Raw genomic sequence first — 14,208 nt, 5'->3', positions numbered from 1 at the left:
GTTTAAAGATTCACTGTACTTTTTGTCTGTTTTCCGTAATATTATATGGCAAGGTGCTTCCATATTTTTAAAATATACAACGAAATGCCTTCCGAATCCTACTTATCCGGCATACCAGAAAATCTTTTTGAAAAAGATTAATTGCGTTAAATCACTGCTTGTCGGGATCCCGCTTACATTCACTTATCCAGATGGGTCCCTCAAAATGTAGGGTGCGGATAAGTGGGGTTCCATTATGTGGACATGTTTTACTCATGTATCCTTTATGCAACATGACTTTATGGAAACATTATACATATACCTTTACAAATAGTTTTATATCCCTGTTACTGATGTTGTGTTTTTATACTATTGTTAAACTGTTTAAATTTTGATATGTTCTTGCAAACAAATACAGGTGCGAACTGAATGAAATAAATAGTTGTTCACAAAATATGCTGTTTTCGTTTCACAAGTGAAGTGATCAACTGTGAGTGTTATAAGCGCTATGGGTTGACATAAACATCAAGAGTCGACAGACGCACTATATGTTAATCACTGTCACATACGAGAGTAAACACAAACCCCAAATTAAAAGTAAATATAATATATTGCTTAAACCTTCCTTGCTTACAATGATTCAATCATACATGTTATCACTCCCAGCGTGATTCCCCACATGGGTACAACGTGTGAAACCCATTTCTTGCGTCCCCTGCCATGATATTGTTGGAATATTGCTAAAAGTGGCGTAAAAAATACTCACTCACACACAATCAGCGGACACACTCACTCACTCACCCAAGCACCTGCATCGCACAATTATGAGGAGCATTCAGAGGCACTCACAATATCACTGTAAATGTATTTTTCAAGAAACGCAAAACAGTTCGCATACTAAAACTCTTATTGCATATACACCAGTTAAAATAATTACAAACAAACAGATGTGTCTGCTCCTATGCTGGACATAATCACTGAAGATACTGACATCACCTTTTTGCGAGCGGTGGGGTGAGCTAAAGGTTAAAGCGTTCACTCATTACGCCGAATGCCCGGGTTCGATTCTCCCACATGGTTACAAAGTGTGAAGCCCATTTCTGGTGTCCCCATCGTGATATTGCAGGAATATAGCTAAAAGCGACGTAAAACTAGACTGACTCAGATCTTTTGCGGTGGTGTAGAAATACTTGATCTGTCAGCCATGTGACACTTTAAACTGAGATTAGTTAAGCCGTACTCCGCAGTATTCCAGTTATGTGACGGCGGTCTGTGAATAGTTAAATCTGGACCACGCGATCCAGTGATCAACAGCATGAGCATCGATCTACGCAGTTGGGATACGATGACTTACGGTAACCAAGTCAGCGAGCCTGACCATCCGATCCTGTTAGTCAATTCTAACCCCAGCATCTTCGCAGATCTGTAAACCATGAGACTTTACACAGTAGGTGGCATGTCGGTATTTGATCCCTGTCGTTCAGCTGGGACAGGTTTGCAGGAGGGGCATATCAGTGTCTCTATATTCACAGCCAAATCCATGGTTGGAATGTCTGGGTCGAGCCCTGTTTATCTGTGGGACAGCCTAACTGGGTGGGTTGCATAATCCGGACTCTGAATATAAAATGCACACCATGTACGCGGTGACTTTACTCATACACCATAATTATGGGCATTTTAACACATCTCTCTCTCTCTCTCTCTCTCACTCACTCTCTCTCTCTCTGTGTCTCTCTCTGTCTCTCTCTCTCTGTGTCTGTCTGTCTCTCTCTCACACACAGTGACTGATTATTATCATTTCACTCCCCCCCCCCTCTCTCTCTCTCTCTCACACACACACACACACACACACATACACACAGTGACTGATTATTATCATTTCGCCAGTATACTACCTTCATGTCATGACTTTATAAAAATTACAATAATATTACTAGCCTTATCTATGTATTAACATACTTTAAGGTGAGTGTGGTATTAAACAATAATTATATTAAATCTCAATTAGTATTAAAATTGTCATACTCATACTAGTCGAAGATACGGAAAACCAGCCAATCTGACACGCACATACACTGGCACTTTTCAAAATGGCTGCTTATTCGCATCTTTCAAAATCAGTCCTGATAAATCCAAGCTTTGTACCCGACCTGACTGATAAAGTCTCACCTCACATGTTAAACACAAGACGCATACAAGTTATTATACAGTATACAAGTGAGCCACCCTTTTAGGGTTGTGAGAGACTATTGTAAACTTTAATGACATACATATACGCCCTGAGTGAGTGACTGAGTGAGTGACTGAGTGAGTGAGCGAGCGAGCGAGTGATTAAAAATTTCAAGTCACGTCGGCACCTTTTCAGCCACATCGTGACTACTTAAAACAAGTTTTTAACTTCATCATAAATATATTCAAATCACTATAAGCCCGTCAACGAGGGATAGTAAAACTAGAATATCACAGTCACACAAAATACAACTATAGTATCTATCTCTAAAACTGAATTTCAAATTAGGATGATACAATTAAAACCGGGCTACAGTATTACATGTATTTTGGTAAAAAAAATTTTTTTTAAAAACCCGTCTTTGCAACAATTATGTGTAAGTACGGACTTTTTTTTTCAATAATGGTTGCTTCGCAGTTGAATGTGTGAAGGCCATTTCTGGCGTCCCCCGTCGTGATATTGCTCGAATATTGCTAAAAGCGCCGTAAAACCCGACTCACTCACCCTTAGTTCTGATGAGAGTTTAGCACCTGGTGTATCGTTTGTGACAGAGTTTTGTGCTTTTTCGGCTTTCTAGCAGTAAATGTGCTCCACACAATTTACCCCTGTATGCAATCGAAGCCGAGACAAGTGAACACCTACTGATCACACAAGTGATCGGTGATCTCCCATTACGCAGACTGGCAGTTCGCAGACACCTTAGCACAACATTATTTACGGTTCAATGTACAGATATGCTATTTCCTGTTACCTACATATTATAATGGAATCGTCCACAGAATATAAAGAAAATACTAAAACTCTATTTTTACTTTGAAAGATTGCCAAAAAGAATTTTGATTTGATTTTCGAAAACATTTCAGTTTAACCTTCACGTCAAAAAGACATCTGGAATGTTTGGAGCACTAAACAAACAACACCAGTTTTTCGTCAGGATTTACTCCCACCTGTACAAGGCAACCGGACAACCTATGAGTTAAGAGACTCCAATAATTTTAGCCATCCATGTACAAAATTCAAATCATTATTTATACCATCAGCAGTTCAGCTGTGGAATAATATTCCTCAGCTGTTAAAAGTTGCTCTGTTGCACTTTTTAAATCTCATATCTCATAATAGTGAACCTAAACATTATTCATATGGAATAAGAAAGTCAAATGTTTTCAACACAAGATTAAGATATATGATAGGTATATTTAATTGTGATTTATTTTGAATAATATAGCAAATGCCGCATCATGTCAATGTAAATTTGGATGTCAGAATGTAAAACTTTTTCATTACTTCCTTGAGGGGGAGAGGGCTTTTGTAAGTTGAAAAATTGTGCCCAACCCTTTTCTTGAGTGAATAAAATATGTTTCAATAAGGAAAGCAATCAAACTTCTGAGTGACAAACCTGTTTTAATATTCGACAGTGATTGATAGTAAAAACAATTTGGAGAAGAGAAGTTACGTCTCAGTAACGAACTTGTTTCAATCTTACCCTACTTTACTCAATTGACTGTCTGTCATCTGGGAGATAACATTTACCCTTTTTCGCGGTACCGTTACCAGATAGCTGTGATTATCATGAACACTTGCACTGTATCGAAGATGCATCTACAGACATTGTGCAAGTGCAATGACAGGACTTCACGATAAGGTAGTCTTTTATGTGTTGTGAGACGTTTCCTTGGCGTTTAAGGAAGGGGGTTTTATAGATGTCAACTCCTTTATTATTACGAGGAATAAAGAATAAGTAGGTTGACATCTTTAAAACTCTCTTCCTTATGTGTATCACTTCTAAATGTCATTCAAAGATACTTTGGGCTCTTGTTAATATGTTTAGTGAGAAAACGAACATTTCTGTAATATCCGAAAACTCCAGATACAGTGACATCAGTTTCTGTTGATTCATGGCATTATTCGGTTGACAAATATTTCAGATTAACATGTTTATTGAGAATTAATGTTATGCGAGTGGTGATGTGAATGTAAAGTCGCCTTGGAATCTAACCAGAGACCACAGAGTATGTCTCTGCTCCAATGCGATAGTTGTCATATATTTATTGCTAGTGGTTTTCCGAATATCCATTTGTCAATAAATTTAGAGTTACCTCCCTTGAAACACGAAAGAGCTTATGCTATTGTGAGTCTTATTCTTTCGAAAGTTCGAACGTCAGTGCTATGATCGAAGCGCAACAGTTACAGGAATAACTTGAGCGGCAGGTACATAAGTTTTGCAACCCTGCAAGTTATTTTTCCTCAACGCCGAATGTGTAGTTTGATGCCACAAACCGAATGTCATGTGATCTATCTTGATTTCAAGATTTACACTATTACAGACGTGCAGACAGCTTTGCGCCTTTACTGCGCACAGAGCGTGATTTGATGAAATTCAGTCTGATCAAGATTCTTGCATTTGGGACACACATTTGGAAGTTTTGTTTTTGCATCTGTCATTGCAAAAACAGTGTTTCCATCTTTACTAAAGACTTTAGTCAAACAGAGCGTGGTCAAAGCGTTAGATGCGTCCGTAAACTGCACGCAAGCTATCAAATTTCGTAAACAGCCTATGAGTGAATTACATTTGTTGTGTACTGTTTATTAATTAGAACCTCATTATTATTTCTGAATTCAATCACACCTTTGTGTCTATGTTAATGTCTACCCAAAAGTCATCATGTCTGGAACAGTGGTCTTGTGAATAGTAATTTACAATTTGAATATAATTATTAAAGACACTCGCATGATTATCTAGAACAATTCCTCGGGACTGGTTGGGGCTTTTGCTACTGCTTTCTTCACTATGGATGCCAAGCTGATATCTCAGAATTCTTGTGTGAAAAAAACTTCGTCTTAGTTTTAATTGGGAAATGTAGTGATCTCTATGTGTATCAGACATTTGACAAACTGACTGCAAAAGATGGTCATCTAGATTATTATAAGATTATTATAAGACTATTTCCAAACATGCTGAAGCTGGATGTGACCAAGTGACTAAAACTCTTGGGATTAAAAAATACTGATGTCAATGTTTTGGCTCAATTAATAGCATAATTCATCAGTTATACACTTTGAATGAATTGTGAAACCTATCACAAACCTTGATCTGCCCCAGATCTTTTGTTCCAGTTGTTTGGGTTTGTTTTACAGAACTGTCTTGTAATACTTGTCTTGTTACCACTTGTCATCTCTTAACATGCTCATAAAAATATGTCTCGCTTGGAAATATTTGATAAAACATGGTACCTTCTTATGAACTACAGTTCAACTGGGTGGGAATAGGATAATACATAGACATATCACTTCAGAGGCATCGACCTGGTAATAGACCTGGCAAGATAAGAGTTTCCAATATCGTTCTATTTTGGTGACTTCATACTGTATTGGTGATTACTATCAGTTTTCTGTAAATGTAACTTCTGTATGATGATAGAATTTGGATTTGGGAAATTAATACACTGGGTATCAAATAAAAGAAATTGTAGGTACAATGTTTATTGAACCTTGGTGAATGACAAGACACCTAATGAAGCTATATATATGGAGAATTCAAAGATTACAACACTCATTTCATTTTTTCAGAGCCTATTTTTGATTGATATGTATGAATTTGCACTGTGTGTAAAAGTCCAAAGAAGTACATTTTCATTGCAAACAACATGCATCAGGACTTTCCCAGACAGATCCCTGATATTGTCCAATTTCATCCAGTCCTTGTTTTTATCATGGTTAAGCCTTACCAAGATAATATACATTTGTAGTTCCTAACAAGGTGTAGGGTGTGTGGAAAATGAACCTTGTTTTAATGGTTAGAATATCTTCCTGAAGAGCAGAATGGCCTGAAAACTGTAATAATTTGTTTGGTATTATCTGATGTAATATTTTAATGCAGCAAATGGCAATCGAGTTGATTAGAAGTAAAAAAATACCATTGTGGTATGAAGCATTGTTTAAAGTCAGTTGCGTAATAAGAGCCACAACTGGCTATTTCTAGGCCTATGATGATGTTTTAGAATTAGGTTCTCTTAAATCAAACACAAGCATTAAATGGTTTTCATTGCCTATGACGGGAACCAGCCCACAACCTCCTCAGCCCAGATCAGTCATCACAAAAGTTTTGGTTCATACTTTACAAAATATTTCCAAGTGAAACATATTTATTTGCATATTTTTTTACTGATCTAAAGTACTTTGTTACCTGAGCAAATATTAGTATAATTATGTTGTTCCAACAGTTTTCAGTTATTGATAACACTTGACTATATTCAGAGTATTTTGGGGGGGTTGAAAATGTAAACACTGAGTTTTTTAATAGCCCTTAGTGTTTCAGTTATTCTATTTAATTCACAGGTTTAACATTTTCACAGAGGCGGTAGGGTAGGCAAGCGGTTAAAGTGTTTGCTCATCACACCGAAGACCCATGATATTACCGGAATATTGCTAAAAGCAGTGTCAAATCATGCTCACTCATATTTTCAGAAAAACTGCGCAGGACCTTGATTGAGATACATCCCCAGCTCTCTGTAGCTTGTTGTCAATAGTGAATACAGAATCATGCTTGTGAGCATCAAACAGCTTCCCTCACTCACAGAGAGACATTGTTCAAATTTAATTATTCCATATTTGTTCATTGTTATGATTGGTGTTGCTGGTGTTCCAAGCTGTGATACAGCTGGTATGATAGCGAAAAGTGGCATAAAACCATACTCACTCTCTATGGTAGGTGCTGAAGTAATGACGAAAGTATTTGATTTGTGTTGGCAATCAGTGGAACCCAGCTCACTCGGCTACTTCTTCGTGGTCTATTAAACTGGTATCCCCACATGGGTATTCCTTGTCATTATGGAATATAGCTGGAAAAATGCACAAATACAACCCACTAATTTTCTTGTTCTGTTTTGTCAGTTCATTTTTTAGTTATTTTTTCATTTCATTTCAGGTGATATCCTGTGCTAAAATATTCAGCCCTGGGGAAATGATGAATTGTTTGCCTAATTCTTTAAAAAATAATAAGGAATCACTGGGATGAAGACCTTTGATGAAGAATGTCAAAGTATAATGTATACATATGTGAAAGTACTGCCTATATGATGCTGATAGAAACGTGGCTGCATCAAGCATGCATAAAATTAATAAAAAATTGCTTGCTTAAAAATGTGTCGTTGACACAGTGGCTTAGTGTCCTGATTCCTGTGCTATGGAAAAAGACACTGATTTGAAAGTATTTGGAGCCGATTACTACATTACTGATCAGTCACAGGATAGATATGCCACATCCACAAGTAGCAAGCCTTCTTCAAATAGGTGCACAAAGATGGACATGAAAGAACAAAGTAATTCCTCCAAAAGTACAAAAGTATTAATCCAGCAATCAACAGGTCATCCACTCTCAGCGACCATGACTTCAGTCCAGCACATGCCTCAGTGTCCAAAAATGTCCACTGTTGGCACAAAGCAACCTGTTGGAAACATTTTGATTTTAAACTCCAGAGGGCAAATGACGGCCTTGGGTAAGAGTGTTTTGTTGGGAAATTCTGCACAAGGGACTACTCTGCAAATGGCTTCTTACCTACCACAGTCTTCATTCTCTGGGAGCCTCTTAGAATCAAATTCACAGCAACCAACAAGTTTAGAGGTTCCTGAACCAACAGTTTCTATAACTGCCCAGGCTAGTGTCCAACCAACAATAACCAGAACAGTTCCTAGCACGTGTGTGTCAAAAGATATGCGTGATAAAGTCCAGATTGATCCTTCAAACAAACAGGCAGACATACACAACATGTACTGTGATGATCGTTACCCCTTCACATCAGATTACTATGGGAAAGTTCCTTACACCTTAGATATAGCTTCACAGTTAGCAGCAGCTGTGTCTAAGGATGAAATTACCAACATCTTTCAGAACTGTTTGAAGTCAAGAAGGCCGACAGACTCATCCTCAGATTATCATATAACAGACTCTAGTTTTAGATTCAGTGCTAATGATCAAAAGGAAACAGATATGTCTCATCAAGAAGCCAGTTCTTTCATAACTGGAACTAATTCATGGAGGACACCTACTCAAGGATGCTCTGAGGAACAAGCTGGAACCACTGAGAAGATTCCCAATGTGTCTCAGGAAACCTGCAGTGAAAGTGCTTTGAATATGGACTCTGAAGAGGAAGACAGCTCGGGAATCAAAGTGACATTTTCAGAAGATCTGGTCAGAAAATTTACTGATACTGACAGCCTACCAGCCATTGGAATTCCTGTTTCTGATACCATCAGTGCTGCTGATGGTGGTGTCATTTTAGGTCAGGATTCTGAGAACATGCAACACAGTCAACCAAGTCCAACTTTGGAGAAGACTCCGAAAGAAGTGAAGGAAAAGCCTGCAAAGAAAGAGATTGAGACATCATCAAGTTTCAGAATTGGTGCCATGGAGTTTAATACTGAGACTCTGTATAGTCTCATCATTGAGGAGAAGTCTGAGACAGAGTATTTGTGTAAGAACTGCAAGGAGGTATTACCAGATAAAGAAAGAGCAGTCATGCACATGGATGTCCATCATCCATACAGGTGCAGTGTATGCAGTAGGACCTTTGGCACCATTGGGGATTTTCGGGAACATCGCAAAACTGCACATGGGGAAGTTCTGTATTGTACAAGGTGTACATTCAGTACACCACTCATTAGTAAACTCCAGCGACATGTGAAAACTGTGCACAATCCGTATGAATCCAGTGCAAGTAAGTTTGACAACTGTGTGTGTCACATCTGTGGGATGACTTTCACAGTGTGGGATTCTGCAGGAAACCATATGGAAGAGGTTCATGGTATAACCCACATAGCAAGAGAGGGAGACCTCAGGTGCCCAATTTGTAACTACCTGTCTGGGAGTAAAACATCTTTCCGAAACCACATGAAGAAGCATGCTGGATTGTACATCCACTGCAAGTTTGAAGGCTGTAAGTATAAGTCAGTATTGTCAAGACTTGTTGATCTTCACTATGACAGAGTGCATCTTGGTAAAAGGTCATTCCCTTGCCCTTTTGAAGGTTGTAATGTGAGATCAAAGAAAAAGACTGAACTGGATATTCACATGAACATATCTCATTACAAAATAAGGAAGTACAAGTGTGAACAGTGTGGGAAAGGTTTCATGGCAAAGAAACACCTGTATGTCCATATGAGAATTCATTCAGATTCAAAGCCAGTGCAGTGCAGCTTCTGTGATTATAGATGTCGACAGAAGTCTTCGTTGAACTGGCACATGAAGAAGCGTCATCCTGACATGGTGGAAGAGAAAGAGAAGGCTACATACAATGCTGTGCCTGGTGTTCCCGCCTTCCGTCACCTGATGAAGCCAGGGAGGAAGGGGAGGAAGAAAAAGAAGAAGAAACAGGAAAGTGATAGCGAGGACCATGATGAACTGGATGAGCTGGATGAACAAGAAGAACATGATGAACGGACCAGCTCCCATCCCTCATTGGTGGATCAAGACAATGTCCCATGATATTCTGCAGTGGGTGTCAGTGACAGTGGGCAATAAGACACTGGTGCCTCGTATGTTGGTGTCTGAGTTTGCTCTTGACAATCAACTCATTTGTTGGGCTGTAATGATTCGATAGTTTGAAAATTTGCTGTAAGCACAGTATTTATGAATTGCATTTATGATTTTGTTCATTAGTTCTCAAGCCCTTGTTGGTTTATAATGCAAGTCATTTTCACGTTTATTTTGGGGCAACAGGGCTTTAACTTGGTTATATTGGGTGAAGCAGACTTACTTCTTTCACTTACTGTGATATCATGTTGGAAAATGGGGTCCAGTACTGCCATCTGGAGAACATTTGAATTTCCCAAAGGAAAATAAATCAATTTTATATCATTATATCATGGTGACAAAAGATTGCAAATGTTCAGGGGTCAATAGAAGATATGGAGTTCCCTTAAGTGTCAGTAAAGGTATCTTGATGGTAAATTTTTTGAATGGCATTTAGGAGCTGAACGAACATGAATACATGACACGTTTTATGGATAACAACACCTATTAATTCTTTACATGACGTATCAGAGCTAATTCTTGCTCCTTCATCAGGTGAATTAAAAGAACTTGTTATCTTTAAAACATGTCATGTATTCATATCTTGATGGTATATTGTCTTATTTTGTGGTAGCTGACAGAAATTTATTTTAAATTAAATTATGAAATGATGTTCATTCTTAAACATGCATGTCAATCTTTTGCATTGCTTTTTGTGCATCTGTTTTAAAGTTTTTGTGAGTAGTGCAGTCCCTCCTGGATTCTGCAATTTACTTTTCCATGCAGAAAAACGTCTGGTCCGCAGAAAACGCATTTTCGTGCAGAATCCATGCAAAATTTGCCACTTTCGTGGAATTTGCTTATTTTAAAAATTGAGTGAAAAACTGACTAACAGCCGAAACGAAAAGTAGAGTTAATGTCAGAAGTAGGATCGGTTACACATAAAATGAAATGAATTATTTACTGTGACAACATTTTCAAAATAATTATGAATGAAGATACTTTATTAATAAAGCAAGTTTTAGGCATGTTTCAAGTAAAATTAGATGAATTTGACGCTGCAAGTATGTTCTCAAAATCGATCATTTTGAAAATAGAAATTAAACAGATTTTGTTTAAATATGAAATTGTTATTTGCATGAAACTTTCAGCGAGTGTTTAATTCTCAAACACAGAAAAAGGTGTCAGTGCTTTGTCATCAAACTTACATAAGATGTGGTGTGTACCCTAACCCTAACCCTATCTGTGTTTGTGAATTAAACTATGAAGGTCTGTGTAATGTTTTTGTTGTTTTTGCTAAGTGTTTTAACCGCAGAATGGTTTGCAGATATTGAAAAATGGGGTGCTTAAATTTGCCACAGAATTCTTAAAAATTTGCCACGAAATCCAGGAGGGACTGGTAATGGGTGCAGGATTTCAGTGTCCGTATCATAACAGAGTGTGTTGTGTGTATAATGACCTACAATCAAGTGTTGTTTCAGCCCTGTGTGTAGCTCTAGTGTACAAATCTGTTCAACCTGAATACAGGTATCAACATGATCAAAAGAAAATTCATGCATGTTGAGATTCCTATTTGTTGTGCTGTCGAAATCTGATTTATTGTGATGTTACCATGGATACAAGAAGAAATGGAATCATGGAATGCTTTGATTTTTCATGTAAATCAAAACAGCCCATGTGGTACGTGTATTATGATGATCGTGACTGTTGTGGATCTTAGAAATGGAGAGCTGCATTCTGTTACAATAGTTTATATACAGTATACATACACTGAGCACAGCACAGTCTGAATTGAATTGAATGTCACAATGCTAAAAATACTCATCCAATCAAATTTGGAGAATCATCTGTGTCAATTTATGTCAAGGGGGATAGAGATGGAAACAGTACAGTGCTAACAAGATATAGTCAGAATCAGGATGAAAAGGTTACTCACAAAGTACAGTGTATTGTGAGTGAGTTTATTTATGTGCAGCTTTTGGCTATATTTCACCAATATCACAGCAGGAGACACTAGAGCTTCACACATTTCACCCATGTGGGTAATCAGTCACTAGGGGTTTGGTGTGACGCTTAAATGCTTTAAGTGCTTAGCCCCCACCCCCCACCCCCCACCCCCAAATGAGTATTATGAAGCGGCAATTATGTACAGTTATTGTTGTCAGGTAATTGGGTCAGACAGAATCATATTGGGAAGGGTATGGTACTATGAGGGGTCCTTGTTGTTACCATGATAGAGACGGCTGGTGATCCCAAGGGAATGGGTGACTCAGTGATCTGCAGTACTAGTACTTGTTGTTGATACTTGAATACTATATGCACCCAGATTGTTATCCTTCGTTTGTTACCCATGAAGATCTGGGTTAGAATTGGTCATCGGTAACTTATGCTTGTTGAAAGAGGCGATTAACGTGATCTTGTGGTCAGACTGGTGGTTGACACATCATCATATCCCAGTTGCAAAGAATAATGCTCATGCTGTTGATCACTATATTGTGAAATCAAGATCTGATTATTTACTGACTGCCACCATACAGGTCGATTATTGCTGAGCGCAGCTTTTATCAGGAAACCAACCAACCTTCATTTCGTTTATTTCCCCATGGTAAACAGGTCCCACTTTCCTCCCAGAGATGAAACTTCAAAAACCCATACTGTTATATGAGGCACCTAACTGTGTTCATGCATGTTATCGTATCCCTGCTGCATAGATCATTGCTCAATGTCCAAATCACTCAATTGTCACCATCGCTATCCCTGCCATCTGATTTGGGACTGAGCTCCAGCTGGACCCCAGATACCACATCAGATATGAGCAATTTGACCAATGACATCTGTTGCTGTAACAAATTTTTCTCTCCCAGGCATGCAGTTAGAGATGTGGGTGCTGGTGCAGAAACATTTACCACAGGTTGTGAGGGGAAAGCGGTAGAAAGTGATGTCATGTTATCAGTAAGCTTAGCCCCTTTACCCTTTTGTTTCACCCAAAGCTGGAGAGGAGGCTTCATACAGCTGTGACATTGCTGTACAGAGTTTTAAAACAAAGTACTAAACTGAGATTAAACTGCAATACTGTTTAAATGGCACTGGATTATAGTTTCTCTCATGCTGACAGTATGAGGCGTCTGTCATGCCAAATTGTTCACAAATCATTTGGTCTGGTATTTTATCTTATTTTCTAATGTGTTCAGGTGACCATCTTGTCAAAGTGTGCTCCTTGCCTTCTTTCACATTTGTTTCAGTTTCATTATACTCTTTAACATACCTGTACATATGGCTCATATTGTTTATTGTCCTTTTTAACTGGAGGGAATGATGACTGGTGTTATTTGTGATATGGACTTAGGATTGTGAGACATTTGCTGCAAGAGGCATTGCTCCATGCTTGTCTTCCATGGCCACTAAGCAGACTGGATACTGAGACTTGGTTCAGCATTTGTCCTCATACTCCAATGGCAACTCAACAATCACTGGATCGTCATTACCTTTAAGATCTGTGTTAGAACTGGTCTTCAGCAACCCATGCTTGCCATAAAATGCTCCTATGCTTGTTGTAAGAGGCGACTAACGGGATCGGATGGTCAAACTTGCCGTCTTGGTTGACACAGGTCATTGGTTCCCAGTTGTTCAGATCGATGCTCATGCTGTTGATTCTTGGATTGTCTGGTCCGAACTCGATTATTTACAGACCGCCATCGTATAGCTGAAATATTGCTGAGTGTGGCATAAAACTAAACTCACCCACTCAGAGAAACAGGATTAGTGTCAGGCTCACTTACTTGTTTGACACATACCATTTTATCCCAATTGTGCAGATAAATGCTTGTGCCGTTGATCATGGGATTGTCTGGTCCAAATTTGATAATTTACATGTCATAAGTGCAGTATTGAGTGTTATGTTGAAAACAAACATGACTGTTAAAAAGGGATTAACAAATGTGAAAACTAAGAGGGTGTTACATTCATTTGTATCGAAGGTTCTTTGCTTTTGTTATTTGTATTCAAAGTTTACTAGTGTTTAATGAGCTTCGGAACTCATGTACTTAAAGAGGTTAGCTGTCACTGCCATGAAGGAAGAGCCATATGAGATTGACCTCTTCTAAAATATACATGACAGTCAATTTATATCATTATAATGCATTTATGTTTTCAGATATTTTGCTTACAGATCAAATTATAAAGCAATTCACACACACTTAACCCTTGACTTTGAATTAATTATTTAAAAAATCTTTATTTCATACTTTATTTGACATGTGTACTGTCTGAAAATTTACCACCCTTTGTACCATTGTATCTGTGAACCATTAAAAACAAATAACTGGATTTTGTTGAAATTTGCTCATTTAACATCATGTATATACTGATAATTGCAGCCACACTATTTTTCAATACCCTGACAGACTTGGAAAACAAAGCAATCAACAATTACAGTGGGTATTGTTTTTGATACACTGGTGTGTTATGCTGTAGGCATCATTTGAAAGCAGTA

General features: G+C 38.1%; 1 protein-coding gene across 1 annotated transcript; it reads left to right on the top strand.

Annotated features, from left to right (window-relative positions):
• Positions 1 to 7,350: 7,350 nt before the first annotated feature.
• Positions 7,351 to 9,828, top strand: LOC137268129 (uncharacterized). The gene has a single exon (XM_067802653.1). It carries the CDS (start codon positions 7,392 to 7,394, stop codon positions 9,687 to 9,689), a length of 2,298 nt encoding a protein of 765 aa, XP_067658754.1. The 5' UTR covers positions 7,351 to 7,391; the 3' UTR covers positions 9,690 to 9,828.
• The last annotated feature ends 4,380 nt before the right edge of the window (positions 9,829 to 14,208 follow it).

This window comes from Haliotis asinina, chromosome 16 (assembly GCF_037392515.1).
Source record: "Haliotis asinina isolate JCU_RB_2024 chromosome 16, JCU_Hal_asi_v2, whole genome shotgun sequence".
NCBI classification, from domain to species: domain Eukaryota; kingdom Metazoa; phylum Mollusca; class Gastropoda; order Lepetellida; family Haliotidae; genus Haliotis; species Haliotis asinina.
The sequence above is the reverse complement of the archived record's forward strand: the minus strand, read 5'-3'. Positions and strand labels throughout refer to the sequence as shown.